We start from the raw sequence: 13,735 nt of genomic DNA on the forward strand, positions 1-13,735 counted from the left end.
ACATTTCAAAAAAAAATCTTCTTTCACATGATTAGTATGGAACAAAGATGTTCTATCCAAGAAGTTTGAACTTATGATATTACTTTTAGACCGTAAATCGTGACAACTCCTAATTCATCATGATGTTTATTTACTCGATTATAGAGAAGTAAATAAAATTAAAATACTACTTCATAGATCTTTACATCAAAGCATAATAAGGACCTAAAGACGTAATAAAGATGATCAAGAGGAAAGAGTGAAGGAAAAATTCTCTAATTTTAATATTTTCATTTACGAACAGTGGCACATCAAAAAGAAGAAAGATATGATTGAATTATAATAACATACAAAGAGAATGTATCTATGAGGAGAAAACATAAACACATTTCACATACACAAACAAAGAGACCAAACTATTCAACGATACATGCTTATATCGATGCCTAAGCATATTGTTCACACAGAAATGTAAGAGAAAGAAATAAAATATTCCCTGGTTTTGCTTAGGATCTTTAGGGCATGCATTCTTATATCTTGACAAAACCTTACATGGACATCATATAAACTTCAAATTCGAAAAGCGACTTAGGTAATGTGCTAGGCTGCTGGCCATGCATTTTGATGAAGGGATGTTAATCCACGAAGCACTGACAGGAGATAATTTTCTCAGAGGATAGGGAATAATTTTTTTAAAGTGTTATTAAGTGGAAATATTTGATCGAAGGGATTGATTTGAGGGTGATGAAGTTTGGAGAAGGAATCTAGCATGATAAAATTTTCTTTCAAAACGAAAGCAACGAAGAAGGATAAAGAAGGCGAAATCTGTATAGAGTAATAGAAAGAATGGGATCTAGTAATTAAGACGTGAGTTGTGACTTTTTAATCGAAGGGATGAATTAAGGGACGTAACTCTTGAGTTTATAACCGAATTAAGGGGTGTAACTTTTGAGTTTAAAGATAAGACATAAGCGAATAATAGGGGGAAAAAGGCAAAAAATTGAGGAAAAAGATAAATGTGAATCTTGACTTAGGAGAGTACCAATCTTGACTTAGGAGAGCGCCACGTCACCGGGTCTATGTCGTGCAATTATATACATATATATATATAGATTGTATTGTACTATACTGTATCGTTTTGATGAATATGATGTTTGGCTAGATTGTATTGTTTCCCGTTGTTACATAATGTCACATATCATTAATTTGAAGAATAAATCTACGAGAAAAGTAGGGTACTGGATATAGTTACTATAAAAAGGTAGGATCAAGTATAAATAGGATTATTAGATAATACGTAAAGCAGAAAATGAGAAAAAGAAACAAAGTAACACTAAATCGGTCGTTATACAAAATGAGACTCTTCGTCGTTACATAACAATGAATTTAACGATACGATACAATATAATTTAAATCACAGTCAAAATAAACATTGTCCTTAAAGTTACAACACAATAGGTAACAACCATCCAAACAAGAATGTTCCTCATTTTTCAGCATAGCGTGCCACCTATATGCTATGCTATGCCTCTTTATTGACGAATTTAATGTGTAGTAGTAATTGATATCATGAATTATATAATTCACAGCTCAGATTGTAGTTTAAATTTTGAAAGCAATATTTACGCCGGCAACCTGCAAAATGGTATAGTGAAAGTTTCAGTAACTTTTGAATATGTTTTTTTTTTTTCTTTTTCCTTTTTCCTTTTTCTTAATTTGTTTTTTACATTAGTTAAATATGGGCTCAAGTGTTTTACTACTTCTACAAATCAAATGGTCCCAATAACATGCAATTATTTGGGTAATAGTCTAACCTTTACTAAGATTATTTTCCCCCCATCTTATCCATGCAAGTCTTTGACATGATAATTTTGCAGTATATTCTTTCAATCTATAAATTTTGGCAATTCCAACTCCATATTTAGTCAACATTTCGAGTCAACACAGTATATTTTCCGGGGGTTTTGGGGGAGGGAGGGGGGTGGAGAGCAAGCTAAGGGCAATCACTTTATAGGGGTGTACTCTAATTTCTTTTACAATTGCTCGTATAATCCCACGTAAATACATATTTTATAAAGTATAGGATACCCTTCAATAAAATAGTATAATTTGTTTGTTTATTAAAATTTCTTCTCTTAAGAAGTTTCTAGAACTCAAAGGTTGTTAAATCCTATTAGCTCTGTTGCTTTTATGTTTGCCCAACTAAAAACATGCAAACTGAAAATGGGGAAAAAAGAAGAGTTTAACAGGACGAGACAAGTTGAAAAGAGGAATATTGTTAAACGGGGCAAGGCAGGTTAAATCTGTGGCAGGTCAAGGCATCACTCGCCCCGTCCTATTGTCATCCCTACATTTAAGATAGTTTAGTATTGCATAACCTTCATTTACATGACATCGTCTCAAAATATACAAGACGAGCCCCAAACCACCGGGAAGAGAAAGAGACAGAGAGATGTAAAAGCTTCTCTTCCTTGATAATGTCTCGATCTATCACGTACAACTGCACAAGATTAGACTTTTGACAATCAAAGTAGGAGCAACTACAAAATAAATGGCCATGTAAAACCATGCTCCTGCATATATCAAGTTCGCTAGTCCTCGGATCAACGCTAAACAGAAGGCTTTTGTTAAATCAGGTATCTTTCACAGGAAATTAGGTTTCTTCAACCGAGCAAAACTCCCCAACAAGATGGCTATAAAAGAAAGCTGCTTCATCCTAATCACCAGATGCTCAGCACTCCAACAGATATGCGTTAACAACCAGTTAAACAGCATACTAGGTCGCAGGTTCACTCTTCCTATTTGGCATCATAGTATTCCTACTGGAATCCCGCTTCGGTCTGAAAACACCCCAGAGGTAGTACTTGCTCCGAAATCCTGCCAATTGATTTTTTCAAGCAGCTTAACAATGAACCTCAGATGACAAAGGTAACGCGAAACTAGAACAAATGGTCATATTTAATCTGAGACACCCTTAACTCATGTTTATATTGCCACATCCGAGTTGGCACGCTTATAAAGGTAAAAGTTGAAATTTTATTTTATTATACTACACTAAAAGTGGGTCCCAACTTCCTGGTAAACATTTTTTAGGAGAAATAATTTCAGTCAAATTTACGAGATAGTTTTAAAAAAGCCTTCATCTTTGATAAGCACGAAAGATGCTTGTTTAATTTGTTCACTTTGCTGAAAGGATATAATAAGAAGCAACTCTCTAAAGAAACTGACTTGATCCAATATGAGCATAGGCGTAGCTCACTCTGCCCTGTGCTTTGGCTTGAGAAATGAACCATTTGAAGTCTCCCTTTTCAAAGCCACAGGAAGGTATTGTCTCTCTGCCTAAACATTTTTTGGGAATCATACCTTCTGGAACGTCCAATTACCTTATCTCCTATCAATCAACGACAAAAATTCTCCAAGTTTTCTTTTATTTTTTTCCAGTTAATTTCGTCATCAGTTTGAACTTTTACTAACATAGAAGTGGACCTGAAGTACTTTTTTAGCAATACAATATAGACTAAATATTGAGAAGCACAAAAAAATGGTTTCACTTTTAGCAAGCATATCATCTTCGGGGGAAACCAGAATAGAAAGCACATGTAGACAGCAAAACAAAGGATCAAATAAAAACTCACTCCAGTATAGCACGGGCAGCTCTGTGGAAGTGAAAACCAAAAGCTCAGCATTTGTTACGATTGCTCGTAGAGCAAGTTCTTCTGTGATCATCTGCTCCACCAACAGATCGAACTCCTTTTCACATCTAAAGCAAGAAAAACAGGAGGATAACAAACCAAAATTTGATTTAAAAAACCTGGTCAATGGTGAAAATATAAAAGTGACTACCTTGTGTCAAATGGAAAAAAATACAATCCGATGTTATCATCAGTGGGCTCTGATTTAGTGAAACTCTTAGGCCATATGTCAGATTTTGGGAGCATTTCCAGTTGAAGCAAAGCTGGAAACAAGCTTGCTTCTTCATAAACCTTTTGACATGCTTTAACTGATAGGTGAGCTACAAGTCCATCAAGTGTCTCATACTCTTTGTTCCATATGCTAAAACTACCCCTGTCAGATCACCATAAAGGATAAATTTTCATTAACACCACAATAAATCCTCAGTTAGATTATCTCCAGCTAAAATTCATGAGATATCTCCTGACCTCCAAATAAAATCGATAAGAGGCATCGCTTGTTGCTGGCCAGCATGTTTGGGTTCAATTGGCTGTTCATCTTTCAAAAATTGAGAAGTATCTTCATTGAAAACAGTTCTAGTTTGAGGTGTTAATATTATATCTTTTCCATTCGCTGATTCCTTTTCATGATGATTGCCAGACGACAATATACTCTTTGTCTTTTCAGTCATGCCAGAAGAATTATCCAGTGTGCCAGGCTGAATATCTGTGTCACAAGGTTGCTTCAAATGGTGAGCTTGAAAATTTTCTCTTGCTCGCTTGGCCAGTGGGACAGTAACTTCTTCCTTTGATCGCTTAGCTGGCAATAGAGAAACATTAGCTGATTGAGTTCGTTCATTGCACTCAATGCTTGTCTGTGACTCATGGGATTGCTCAGAAGAGCTATGTACTAGTCTTGGCTCATTTTTCTCATCTCTCGATGAAGTAGGACTACCTTCCTCCTTGACGCATGAAGTATCACCCACTATCTGGCAATGCTCTACCAAATCAATCCCAGGAGGCTGAAGAAGTTCCTGAAGCCTACCATCACACCTCTTCAATATTGTCTCAGGAACACCAATCTTTACTTCAGAGCTCGCTTTACAATGTCTTGAACTAGTGCAATCCCCATTTTCTTCTGAGATGGCATCAGATTTCTTGATGTTTAGTTCGTCTGGCTCCTTCACTTCACAGTCATCACAGACCCAATAGACATCTTCATCAAATGTCACAATTTCAAGGCAGTAGCTGAAAAATAAGCAAAGATCAACAAACGATATAAAGAAACACAAAAGTATAACCTGTAAATTGTAATCCATCTTGGTTTTCAATTGCTCTTAACTGTGTATCTGGTTATCGCTGACTAAATTTCTTAAGAATCGACTAGAATTTTGAAAGTTCTCAAATCCATCTCCCATCTTGTGCGTTTAGAAATTTTTGACTTAAGACAACCATCCATAAGTTAAACAATCAGAGCTTGCGAGGAAGAGGGGCAGGTTTTTTCAAGCCAACACATTGAAGAATGTCCGATCCAAGGAGAAAACGTAAATTAGTATGAACTATCAACTATAAGTTTTACCCGTTACTTTGCTCAAACTCAAGGCTAGCGAAAAAAAGTCAGTACAAGTACTGATCTGTCCACCACAAGTACACGTGTAAGTTATTACAAGTACTGAGCTGTCCACCACAAGTACATGTGTAAGTTATTCCATTACATAACTACAGTTCACATGGAAAAGGTTTCCACTGATTTTACAGCAACAAATCTTAATTCTGTCATAGGTTCATGTAAAAAATCCCCCCCAATGCTAAAAACCAAATAAAAACACATACATACACACACACAAAATGAAATGTGCTACACAGATTGGGACAAAGGGAGTAGTATCTTCAAAGAAGTTGTTACATTATTGGTGTTTCTTTTCTTTTTTCTCTCTTTTTGAGAGCTCATTTTGTTTCCTTCCTATCACTTACTAAAACAAAAAATTAAAAATGCAGAACTGTATGACTTGGGAACAAGAAGAGTGACACGGAGGAGCCGAAATGGTGAATGTGCAGTGGAACTGCAGCGTGCAGCTGCTTGTTCAACCCCAATTTACTCAAATTTCAGTTGATCACAATACTCAACTTGGTGCTAAAGTCTTTATTGCTGCTATTTTACCCATCACTTAAACATAATTCCTATAATATTTTTGCACGAAACAGTAAACTTACTTTCCAAAAAAGTTTTTGTACACCAAAAGTTTACATGTGAAGAATAAAGCCTCAAATTAAACTTAGCCCTAAACGCGTAATTATATCTTCATTTTTATCAAATAATTTCAATATTACGCAGATACTATGGTTGATTGTCCACACACCGCTCACATTAATTGACCCCCTCTTCTCATCCCTCACCAATTTGTTAGCTGACCTGGACTGCACCAGATATGTGACCCGCTAATAGAGAGCAAGATATATCATTACCGCCTGGACAATTAGACATCCAACCCATAATCCCAACAACCCAATTGCAAGAGCGGAGAAAGAATCATCTTTTATTGTTTTGTTAGACTTTTCCGTCGTGATATTTTGACATTTTACTTGAGTTATATGCCACAAGTTGGTCATGAGAATTGTAGAACTGCTTTTGCGAGTTTTGTGTTGGTTGACTATTGAATATTTGATCATCATTGTCTTTGATTTGTAGTTGTTGATGTTGGCGGATCTTATATGTGTTGAGGTAATTGGTTGAAAGAAGGATTATTGAAAGGTTCTTGGTACAGAGGAATCACAACCAAAATGTTGCAATGAAAATGGGTAGGAATGCTAGGTGAGTCGAGCCTCACTTAGTAGGGGTCGCGACCCAAGCCGTGACTGAAAAGACAAGCAAGAGACTAAAATTGCAATAAAGAGATAGTACAACGTTTGAACTATAACAATGATATTCAGTTGTTGATCTAACTTACCGGTGCACAGCAACTTCTAGGCATTTCACACAGAAAACATATGCGTTAGTGAAACCTTTGCCACCACAATTTAAACATATTGTGCCCTGCAGTGAATCGCAATAAACCTAATTAAAGATACATAATATCATTATGCAAGAAACATACAACTATGCAGAGAATCCAAGTCTTCTTGTTAGAGAGGAAAGAAACCATAGTATGCAAAGATGCAGACTTGAGGTATAGAGCACTGAGTAGCCAGTAGTCTGGCTCATCTAATCTTTTGCTGAGTTCAAGTTGAGTAAAATGCGCTCCCAGCTTGAAGTTATAACATAGCTCACCAAGCTCTCGAGCCTAATGAAGAAAAAGTAAGATTTCTCTGCTATCTGTTCAATCTTTATGTGGATTTTTTTTCTCTTTAGGATGTTCCAAAAAGAATGAAACCTTTGTATTTTTATAACGTAAATAATTTTACTGAATTGTTTGGACAAAAAACCCGTATACGGAGCTGGACTAGTGCCCTCCTATCCTTTCCTCCTGGTTTTCCTTTAAATCTATGGTCACAAAACATTTTGGAAGAAGTAGGTAATCCATGTGGCAAGTGAATTGAAAAGATGGAGGAAACTAGCATGAAAAATTATCTCAGACCGGCTAGAATCAAAGTTAATAGGCCACCAAAGAAAATTCCAAGATACATTGAAACCAAAGTTGGAGTTTAAGTTTTGACTATATCAATCTGGATTGAAATGTCTGCTACAGTAAGAAATGAACAGAATCATGTTGCCAATACATGCAAAGAATAAGAAGCGATGGAAAGAGCTAAGGCATATCGCCGACAAAGACAACTGGAATCTCATCGCCAGAAAAATTAGTCCACAAAGCCCCACCATGGACCAGTCAATTTGGCATAAAGGGCCATGAACCATCGGTTAAAACTATTAATGGATCTGGACAAGTGCCGAACCCCAGGAATAGTTCAAATTTGGAATTGCCATTTGGGCTAGATGAGGCAACACGTGTTAGGCATGCAATTCCGAAAGGCCTATTAATTTTCAAGGGTCTATATGAAGGAACCTCAACACCAGCAGCCAATTTCAGGGATCTTATAAGACCATAGCACAGAACAGAATTATTTTGGGCCCAAACTCACTAATCTGGGTCGATCAAAATGAAGTGAACAATAATCCAGACATCCTATTTAACCCTCTGTCTGTTGAATTACAGCTATCAATTATTACAGCAAAAATAGCTCAAGTCTTGCGATTATAGTGGTCTAAAATGACGAGTTCCTCAGAGACCAACATAATTCTCTCACAATCAAGGATAACAACGTAATGACAATTATTCCTATCGCAAGCTAAGGGAAAGAAATTATATTAATTGATGAGCATCCATTGTCAGTTGAACAGCATGATATAAGAAAGGTATTTGTACAAGAAGCATAGGAACTTCAAAGACAACAAGTTGAGATGGAGGCACCTTTATGGTCCACAAGAATGTATTGTCTTTGAGAAAACAATATGGTGTTGAATTTCAAGGCTATGAACATGAATCACTGAAAATGTTCATGAATATTGATAAGAAGAGACAAGACAAAGTATAGTTCGGACCAATCGTGGAAGCAACCAGACCAAGGGAAAAATGAGCTAAGAAATTTGGAGTTTATGTCAATGAGTGAATTTCAATTGGTAAAGAGGACCTAAAACTTATTGATCCACCACTTATGGGAAAAATACACATGGTTCAAAGGAAACTATGAAGAAAGTGTTTCAAGAATTGATAGACTCCCATTATCCCCTGAATACGATGAGGAATTCAGGATGATCATAAAGAGTTAATAACAAGACTAAAGTCAGATCACGTCTCTTCGCAATTGTTCTGTGGAAATTGGAATACTTTAGATTCAAGAATTGGTGGTTAGAGGTGGAGGAATTTGTGGATAAAGTGAAAGAATGGAAGACAACCTTATGGAATGAAGGCAGACCAGAATTTATTTTGTCAAAGAACCTGCTGCTAATAAAAGGGAGATGAGTGAGTGGAAGAAAAGTAACTTTCGAGTTCAGATCATACGAAAAGTGAGTCGTTAGCATAAATAACTCATCTAGACAATGCACAAGGACTGACAAAATTGGACACTTCAAGAGGAGGTTGTTGCGGTCAATTTACAAATGGAGTTGGAAGATATAGCTAAATATGAAGAAGTCACTTGGAGGTACAGGTCAAGGATGTTATGGTTGAAACAAGGTGATAGAAATACTAGTTTTTCTTCACAAGATGGCAGATGCTCATAAAAGATATAACCACAATGGGAGTTAGAATTAATGGAATAATTAATGGGGAAAGCAAAATTGAGATTTTGAAGTTTTTTTTCTTTGATTGTTAGAGATTTTGAAGTTTTATCAGAACCTGTATGCTAATGGGGAAAACAGGAGAGCTAGGCCCATAAGCTTGACTGGTAGCTTCTAAAAGATCATTTCAAAGTTACTAGCAGAAAGATTCATAAGAGCAATTCATAAGTTAGTGGATAATGCACAAATGGAAATTATAGGATGGCAAAACTTATCATAAATGAATGCACTGAAACTAGATTGAAGCGAAACTAGCCAAGGTAGTAGTGCATTTAGGCTTTTGTCCAATTTACAATTATCAACAGGTTAATGACTTCAGTTTATGTGTTAAAAGACAGTGGCGGATGTATAGTTATACGGATGGGTTTAATTGAACCCACATCTTTTATATAGACCATATGTGAAAAATCTATGTTTCGAACCCATAGTTTCAAAGAATTTTGGACTTTGAATCCATAAAGATCAGATCTTGGATCCGCATGAGTTAAAAGATATATGATTTTTGACACATTCAGTTCCACTCTTAATAACAAACTGTCATTTGCATGTAGTCAGACAGCCTACAATCCACCAATAACATCAGAAAGAAAGCTACCCCGTTGCAAACCAAAAAAGGTTTCTGAATAACGCTCATATATCTCATTTTCAATCAATCAAACAAACATGGATCTACGGATATATATCCTTTACAAACAATTAATCTTCATGTTATATCACAATGCTATACTATTGCTCTACCAAACAGCAGGTAAACAAAGAACTGTTTTTTTTTTTTTTTCATAAGTAGCAGGTAAATAAAGTTGTCGCCAAAAAATACGAAAGTCCAGACAACAACAAAAGCTTTGTTCCTTTTCAATGACATGTAACACAAGTCAAGAAACACAAAAACATAATTCTTTCTATGTGATGGTATACAAAACTAAAACATACAAGAAAACCCAAATCTGGTGGGTGATCAGTTGTTATGACATTATTGCAAGGAATGGGACTTGAGTCCCACATCGGTTAAATGGGTAGCAGATGTGGGGCTTATATAGCCTTGGGCTCTCCCACTTCAATAGCTATCTTTTGGGGTGTGGTTCTCCTAAGGTTGTATCAATGGCATCAGAGCCACCCACCACCCTCCATGCCTGCCGTGCCATAAATGGTGATGCAATATGGCAGTATTCACCCGGGGCTAGTAACGTCTAGCGCACAGTCGTCGAGGACGACGGATGCGGAGCGAGGTGGTTTGTTATGGTTCAATCCCACACATCGGTACTACTATGTGCTGATGTGGGGCTTATATAGCCTTGGGCTCTCCCACGGTCCCACCTGAATAGCTAGCTTTTGGGGTGCGGTTCTCCTAAGGTTGTAGCGTCAGTAGGTAAACACAATACTAAGAGTTAAGAAAACTAAGGGCGCCCGTTTGGCCATGAGAATTTCACTTTTTTCCATAAAATTTTTTCACTTTTTGAAAATCAACGATTGGCCATGAAAATTCCAAGAATTTGAAAAACACCTAAAATCTTGTTTTCACTTTCAGTACAATCAAACAACCAAATATTCTTTGCAAAAACTATAACCAAACACAACTCCATCTTAAACTCTAACTTCAAAATTCCAATTGAAGTAAAAAATATTTCGTTTTCATAGCCGAAGTCCTACTAAAATTCCAACTCATTCTTCCGTTTTAACTTTTTTCACTTAGAGGAAATTTCATACAACAAGTTCATTAAGGAAAGGGTAGTATTTTATCCTAAGCACATCATCTTCACTGGGGGATTACTTCCTTTCCCTAGCAGCCCTATAAAGTAGTAATAAGCAAAAAGGGAACCAACAACAACATACCCAATGTAATCGAGCATGCGCCGACCTTACCCCTACCTTGGGAGGTAGAGAGGTTGTTTCCAAGAGAAAGCCTGACAAATAATCGATGGAAGTAAAGCAATCATGGCAAAATACTATAGATAAGCATTGAAAGAACATAATATTTTGAAAATTGAAGCAAAGAAGAAAACCCAACAAGAAACTTACCATAGTGGGCAGCAAAATATGCAGATGGGCAGCAACACTTTGCTTAGGAAAAGCTCATAGCACACTGCAAAACAATTTTAAACCCACCAACAAGAACTGTCTCAGTAATGAAACTTGTTTTAAACAAGTAGGTTCTTGGCAAGTTTTGTATGTTTGAACAGGAAAGAATCCTTTCAAAAGATTGATTTTCTTCTCCTTCTTCTTCTTCTTTTTTTTTTTTTTTTTCTTAAAAAAAAAAAAAAAAACCTTTTGGGAGGATGATCAAAAAAAAAGATTTTCGGTGAAAGCCTAAACGACAGTGGCAAAACAGAAATATAGATCTCTTTTGATGGTTCGTGATTATTTTATATGAACTTTTTATATAGTGGCTTCTTTTTTGGAAAAAAAAAAAAAAAAAGGATTTGCTATTTAAGGGGAAACAGAGGAGAGGAGAATCGGGTGGAATCTACTTGGAGAAAAGAGCTTAAATTGGTGGGCAATTCGCAGAATTGCCCTTCTTTTGGGGTGGTCTTTAAATTTTGCCCTTCATATTTGAAATCTTTAAATTTTATTATTGCTAAATCCCATAGGTTTCGAGTTCGAACCCCACATGATCAAAATTTTAAAAAAAATTCGCAGCAAAGTTTAAATTCGCTATGCCCCCCATCGGCATACGATTGTGAAGGAATTAAAAAGTTATGCGGACCGATACTTATGCCTTATGGGCGGACTTGACATAAGTATGCGGTTAAAACATAACTTTGATAATTCCTTCATAAGTTTATAGGATCCTAAGATAAAAGTTTGTCCATTAAAAGTATGCCAGTCCTGCGTAAACTTGTTTAGGATTTACCAAACTTATGCGATGTAAAAAGCATACTTATGCCTTATAGCAAACTTTGTCTTGAAGCATATATATGTATTTTTTCAAGCATATATACCAAAGTTACATGGAAAAGTATTATGCTACAACCAAATGTCCATCCCGGATACAAATTCACACTTTGGTACAATACAAGGTAGATTAGCAACGTTGATAGACTTGAAATATTTTAAAATCTTACGTGGCGGACAAGAAATATTTTCCCATCTTTATTTTGAATGCTCCATCACAAAAGGATTGTGGTACAGATTGTTGGTATGGGTAGAAGCACTAGAAGAATAGGGGTAAGATGAAATCACATGGATCTCACACATTGCTAGACACAAATCGAAGCCACCGCTCCATTACTTGCTGCATTTTTGGTATGCTAGTGGCATTGGTTTGGAGAGAAAGGAACCTACTCGGATTTGAAATACTCGGTTTCTTCCGATGATAGACTGCAGAGATTGCACAACATATTCACATCCAAGGGAACAATTTCAAATGGCGGAAACTCTTCTTGCTTTATGAATTGCTATCCCTAGCTAAGTGTAGTTGATTAAAAGCTAGTACATTGTTTTTTTAATGTAATAGTTGCTCCTAGTTTGACTTATACAAGTTAGTGAGTAGGAATTTTACCATGTACGGTTGAAGGTCGACTTGACTTTGTCTTGTACAAGTTTTTTGGATGGAATAAAATAGACTTTCAACCAAAAAAAAAAAGTTTGCCTTATAAGGCAAAGTTTAAATTTTATATGCCCCTCCGTGGACTTTTAGTTATGTTTAACTAAAAGTCCGCGGGCGGACTTTTATTCTTGAGGGCGGACTTTTAGTTATGGGATCCGGCATAACTTTAACTTTTTTCTTTAAAGATTGTATCTTTGATCCGGCATACACTCCCTAGTCTGCCTTGCGAAATTATTTTTTTATTTTATGCTTGAGCGGGGTTCGAACCCGAGAATTTCATGTATTAGCCATCTTTTTAAAGAAAGGGCAAAATTTAAAGACCACAAATATGAAGGCAAAATTTAAAGACGCAAATTTTGAGTGGCAAAATTTAAAGACCACCCCAAACGAAGGGCAATCCGTGCAAAAAAATGTAAATTGGTCCCTTATCTTCGAGTTTAATAGAGAGAACATTAACATTAAAAAAAAAAAAAAAAAAAAAAAAAAGGCCTTATTATCCAAGTTTATAATGGAAAATACATCGTTACCCTCCTGAACTTAGATTAGATATTCAAAAGACGCTTTAATTTTGTGGGGATCTTATGACTCCTAAACCTGTTCGAACTAAAATAAATAGGCCCTTCCGACCCATTTTGGCACGTGTTGTAGGTGCAGGATAGAGGAGCGCGTGAGGGGCTTAAAAAATAGCCCCAAACCAGTCTAAAAATCATAGTGGGGGTTGAAATGAATCACCCGCCATTGAAGCTGTCGAATTTTCGTCTGGCATACAAAAAAAAAAAAAAAAATCTTCTCAACTAAATCAAATTCAAAAGGTATGAATATAACATAATAGATAGTCAAACGTAGAAGAACAAGAAAACACAAAACCAAGCAACCCAGATAACTCCTTCATTATTCTTACAAGAAAAAACCGTAGAAGAGTTTTCGTGTTTAACTTGTTCTTAATCTCTTTGATCTCTTAGAGTTTAATTTTTTTAAATCTTGTTTTTCGTATTTTGTACAGTGCATTTTTCCTTCTTGTATATTTTCTAGAAAATATCTTTGTATTTTTTGATTGTTTAACAAATCATAGTGGGGGTTGAAAACTTGATTTTTTTTTGTGATTTTGATGTTGGGAAATTCGAAATCCGTACGTTGGTGAAGAATTGTTTGGTGGTCGTTTAAATTTGGAGTTCCATTGCTAAATTCCTTTGTGGATCTGCTGAAAATTGGGAAAAAGTTTAATATTATGGATCAAAATTATTTGGGTGTAAAAATCTGACTCGT

At 35.9% G+C, this 13,735-nt stretch overlaps 1 protein-coding gene across 2 annotated transcripts; it reads right to left on the reverse strand.

The window, feature by feature from the left end:
- Positions 1–2,239: 2,239 nt before the first annotated feature.
- LOC132059573 (uncharacterized) lies at positions 2,240–11,157 on the reverse strand. Of its 2 annotated transcripts, XM_059452216.1 has the most exons (7): positions 10,942–11,157; positions 6,791–6,931; positions 6,599–6,684; positions 4,140–4,898; positions 3,823–4,044; positions 3,615–3,739; positions 2,240–2,856 (listed from the first exon to the last, which is right to left on the reverse strand). In XM_059452216.1, exons 1-7 carry the CDS (start codon positions 10,942–10,944, stop codon positions 2,756–2,758), a joined length of 1,437 nt encoding a protein of 478 aa, XP_059308199.1. In that variant the 5' UTR covers positions 10,945–11,157; the 3' UTR covers positions 2,240–2,755. The 2 variants fall into 2 exon arrangements, with proteins under 2 accessions (XP_059308199.1, XP_059308200.1); XM_059452217.1 differs by lacking the exon at positions 6,791–6,931 and having other exon boundaries at positions 10,942–11,156.
- Between the last annotated feature and the right edge of the window lie 2,578 nt (positions 11,158–13,735).

This window comes from Lycium ferocissimum, chromosome 6 (assembly GCF_029784015.1).
Source record: "Lycium ferocissimum isolate CSIRO_LF1 chromosome 6, AGI_CSIRO_Lferr_CH_V1, whole genome shotgun sequence".
NCBI classification, from domain to species: Eukaryota; Viridiplantae; Streptophyta; class Magnoliopsida; order Solanales; family Solanaceae; genus Lycium; species Lycium ferocissimum.

Coding starts and splice junctions, on each gene's coding strand:
- LOC132059573 (XM_059452216.1), bottom strand. Junction 4,899..6,598: donor CTAGAAGTTGCTGTGCACCG/GTAAGTTAGATC, acceptor CTTATTTTTCAG/CTACTGCCTTGAAATTGTGA. Junction 4,045..4,139: donor CTTATCGATTTTATTTGGAG/GTCAGGAGATAT, acceptor GTGATCTGACAG/GGGTAGTTTTAGCATATGGA.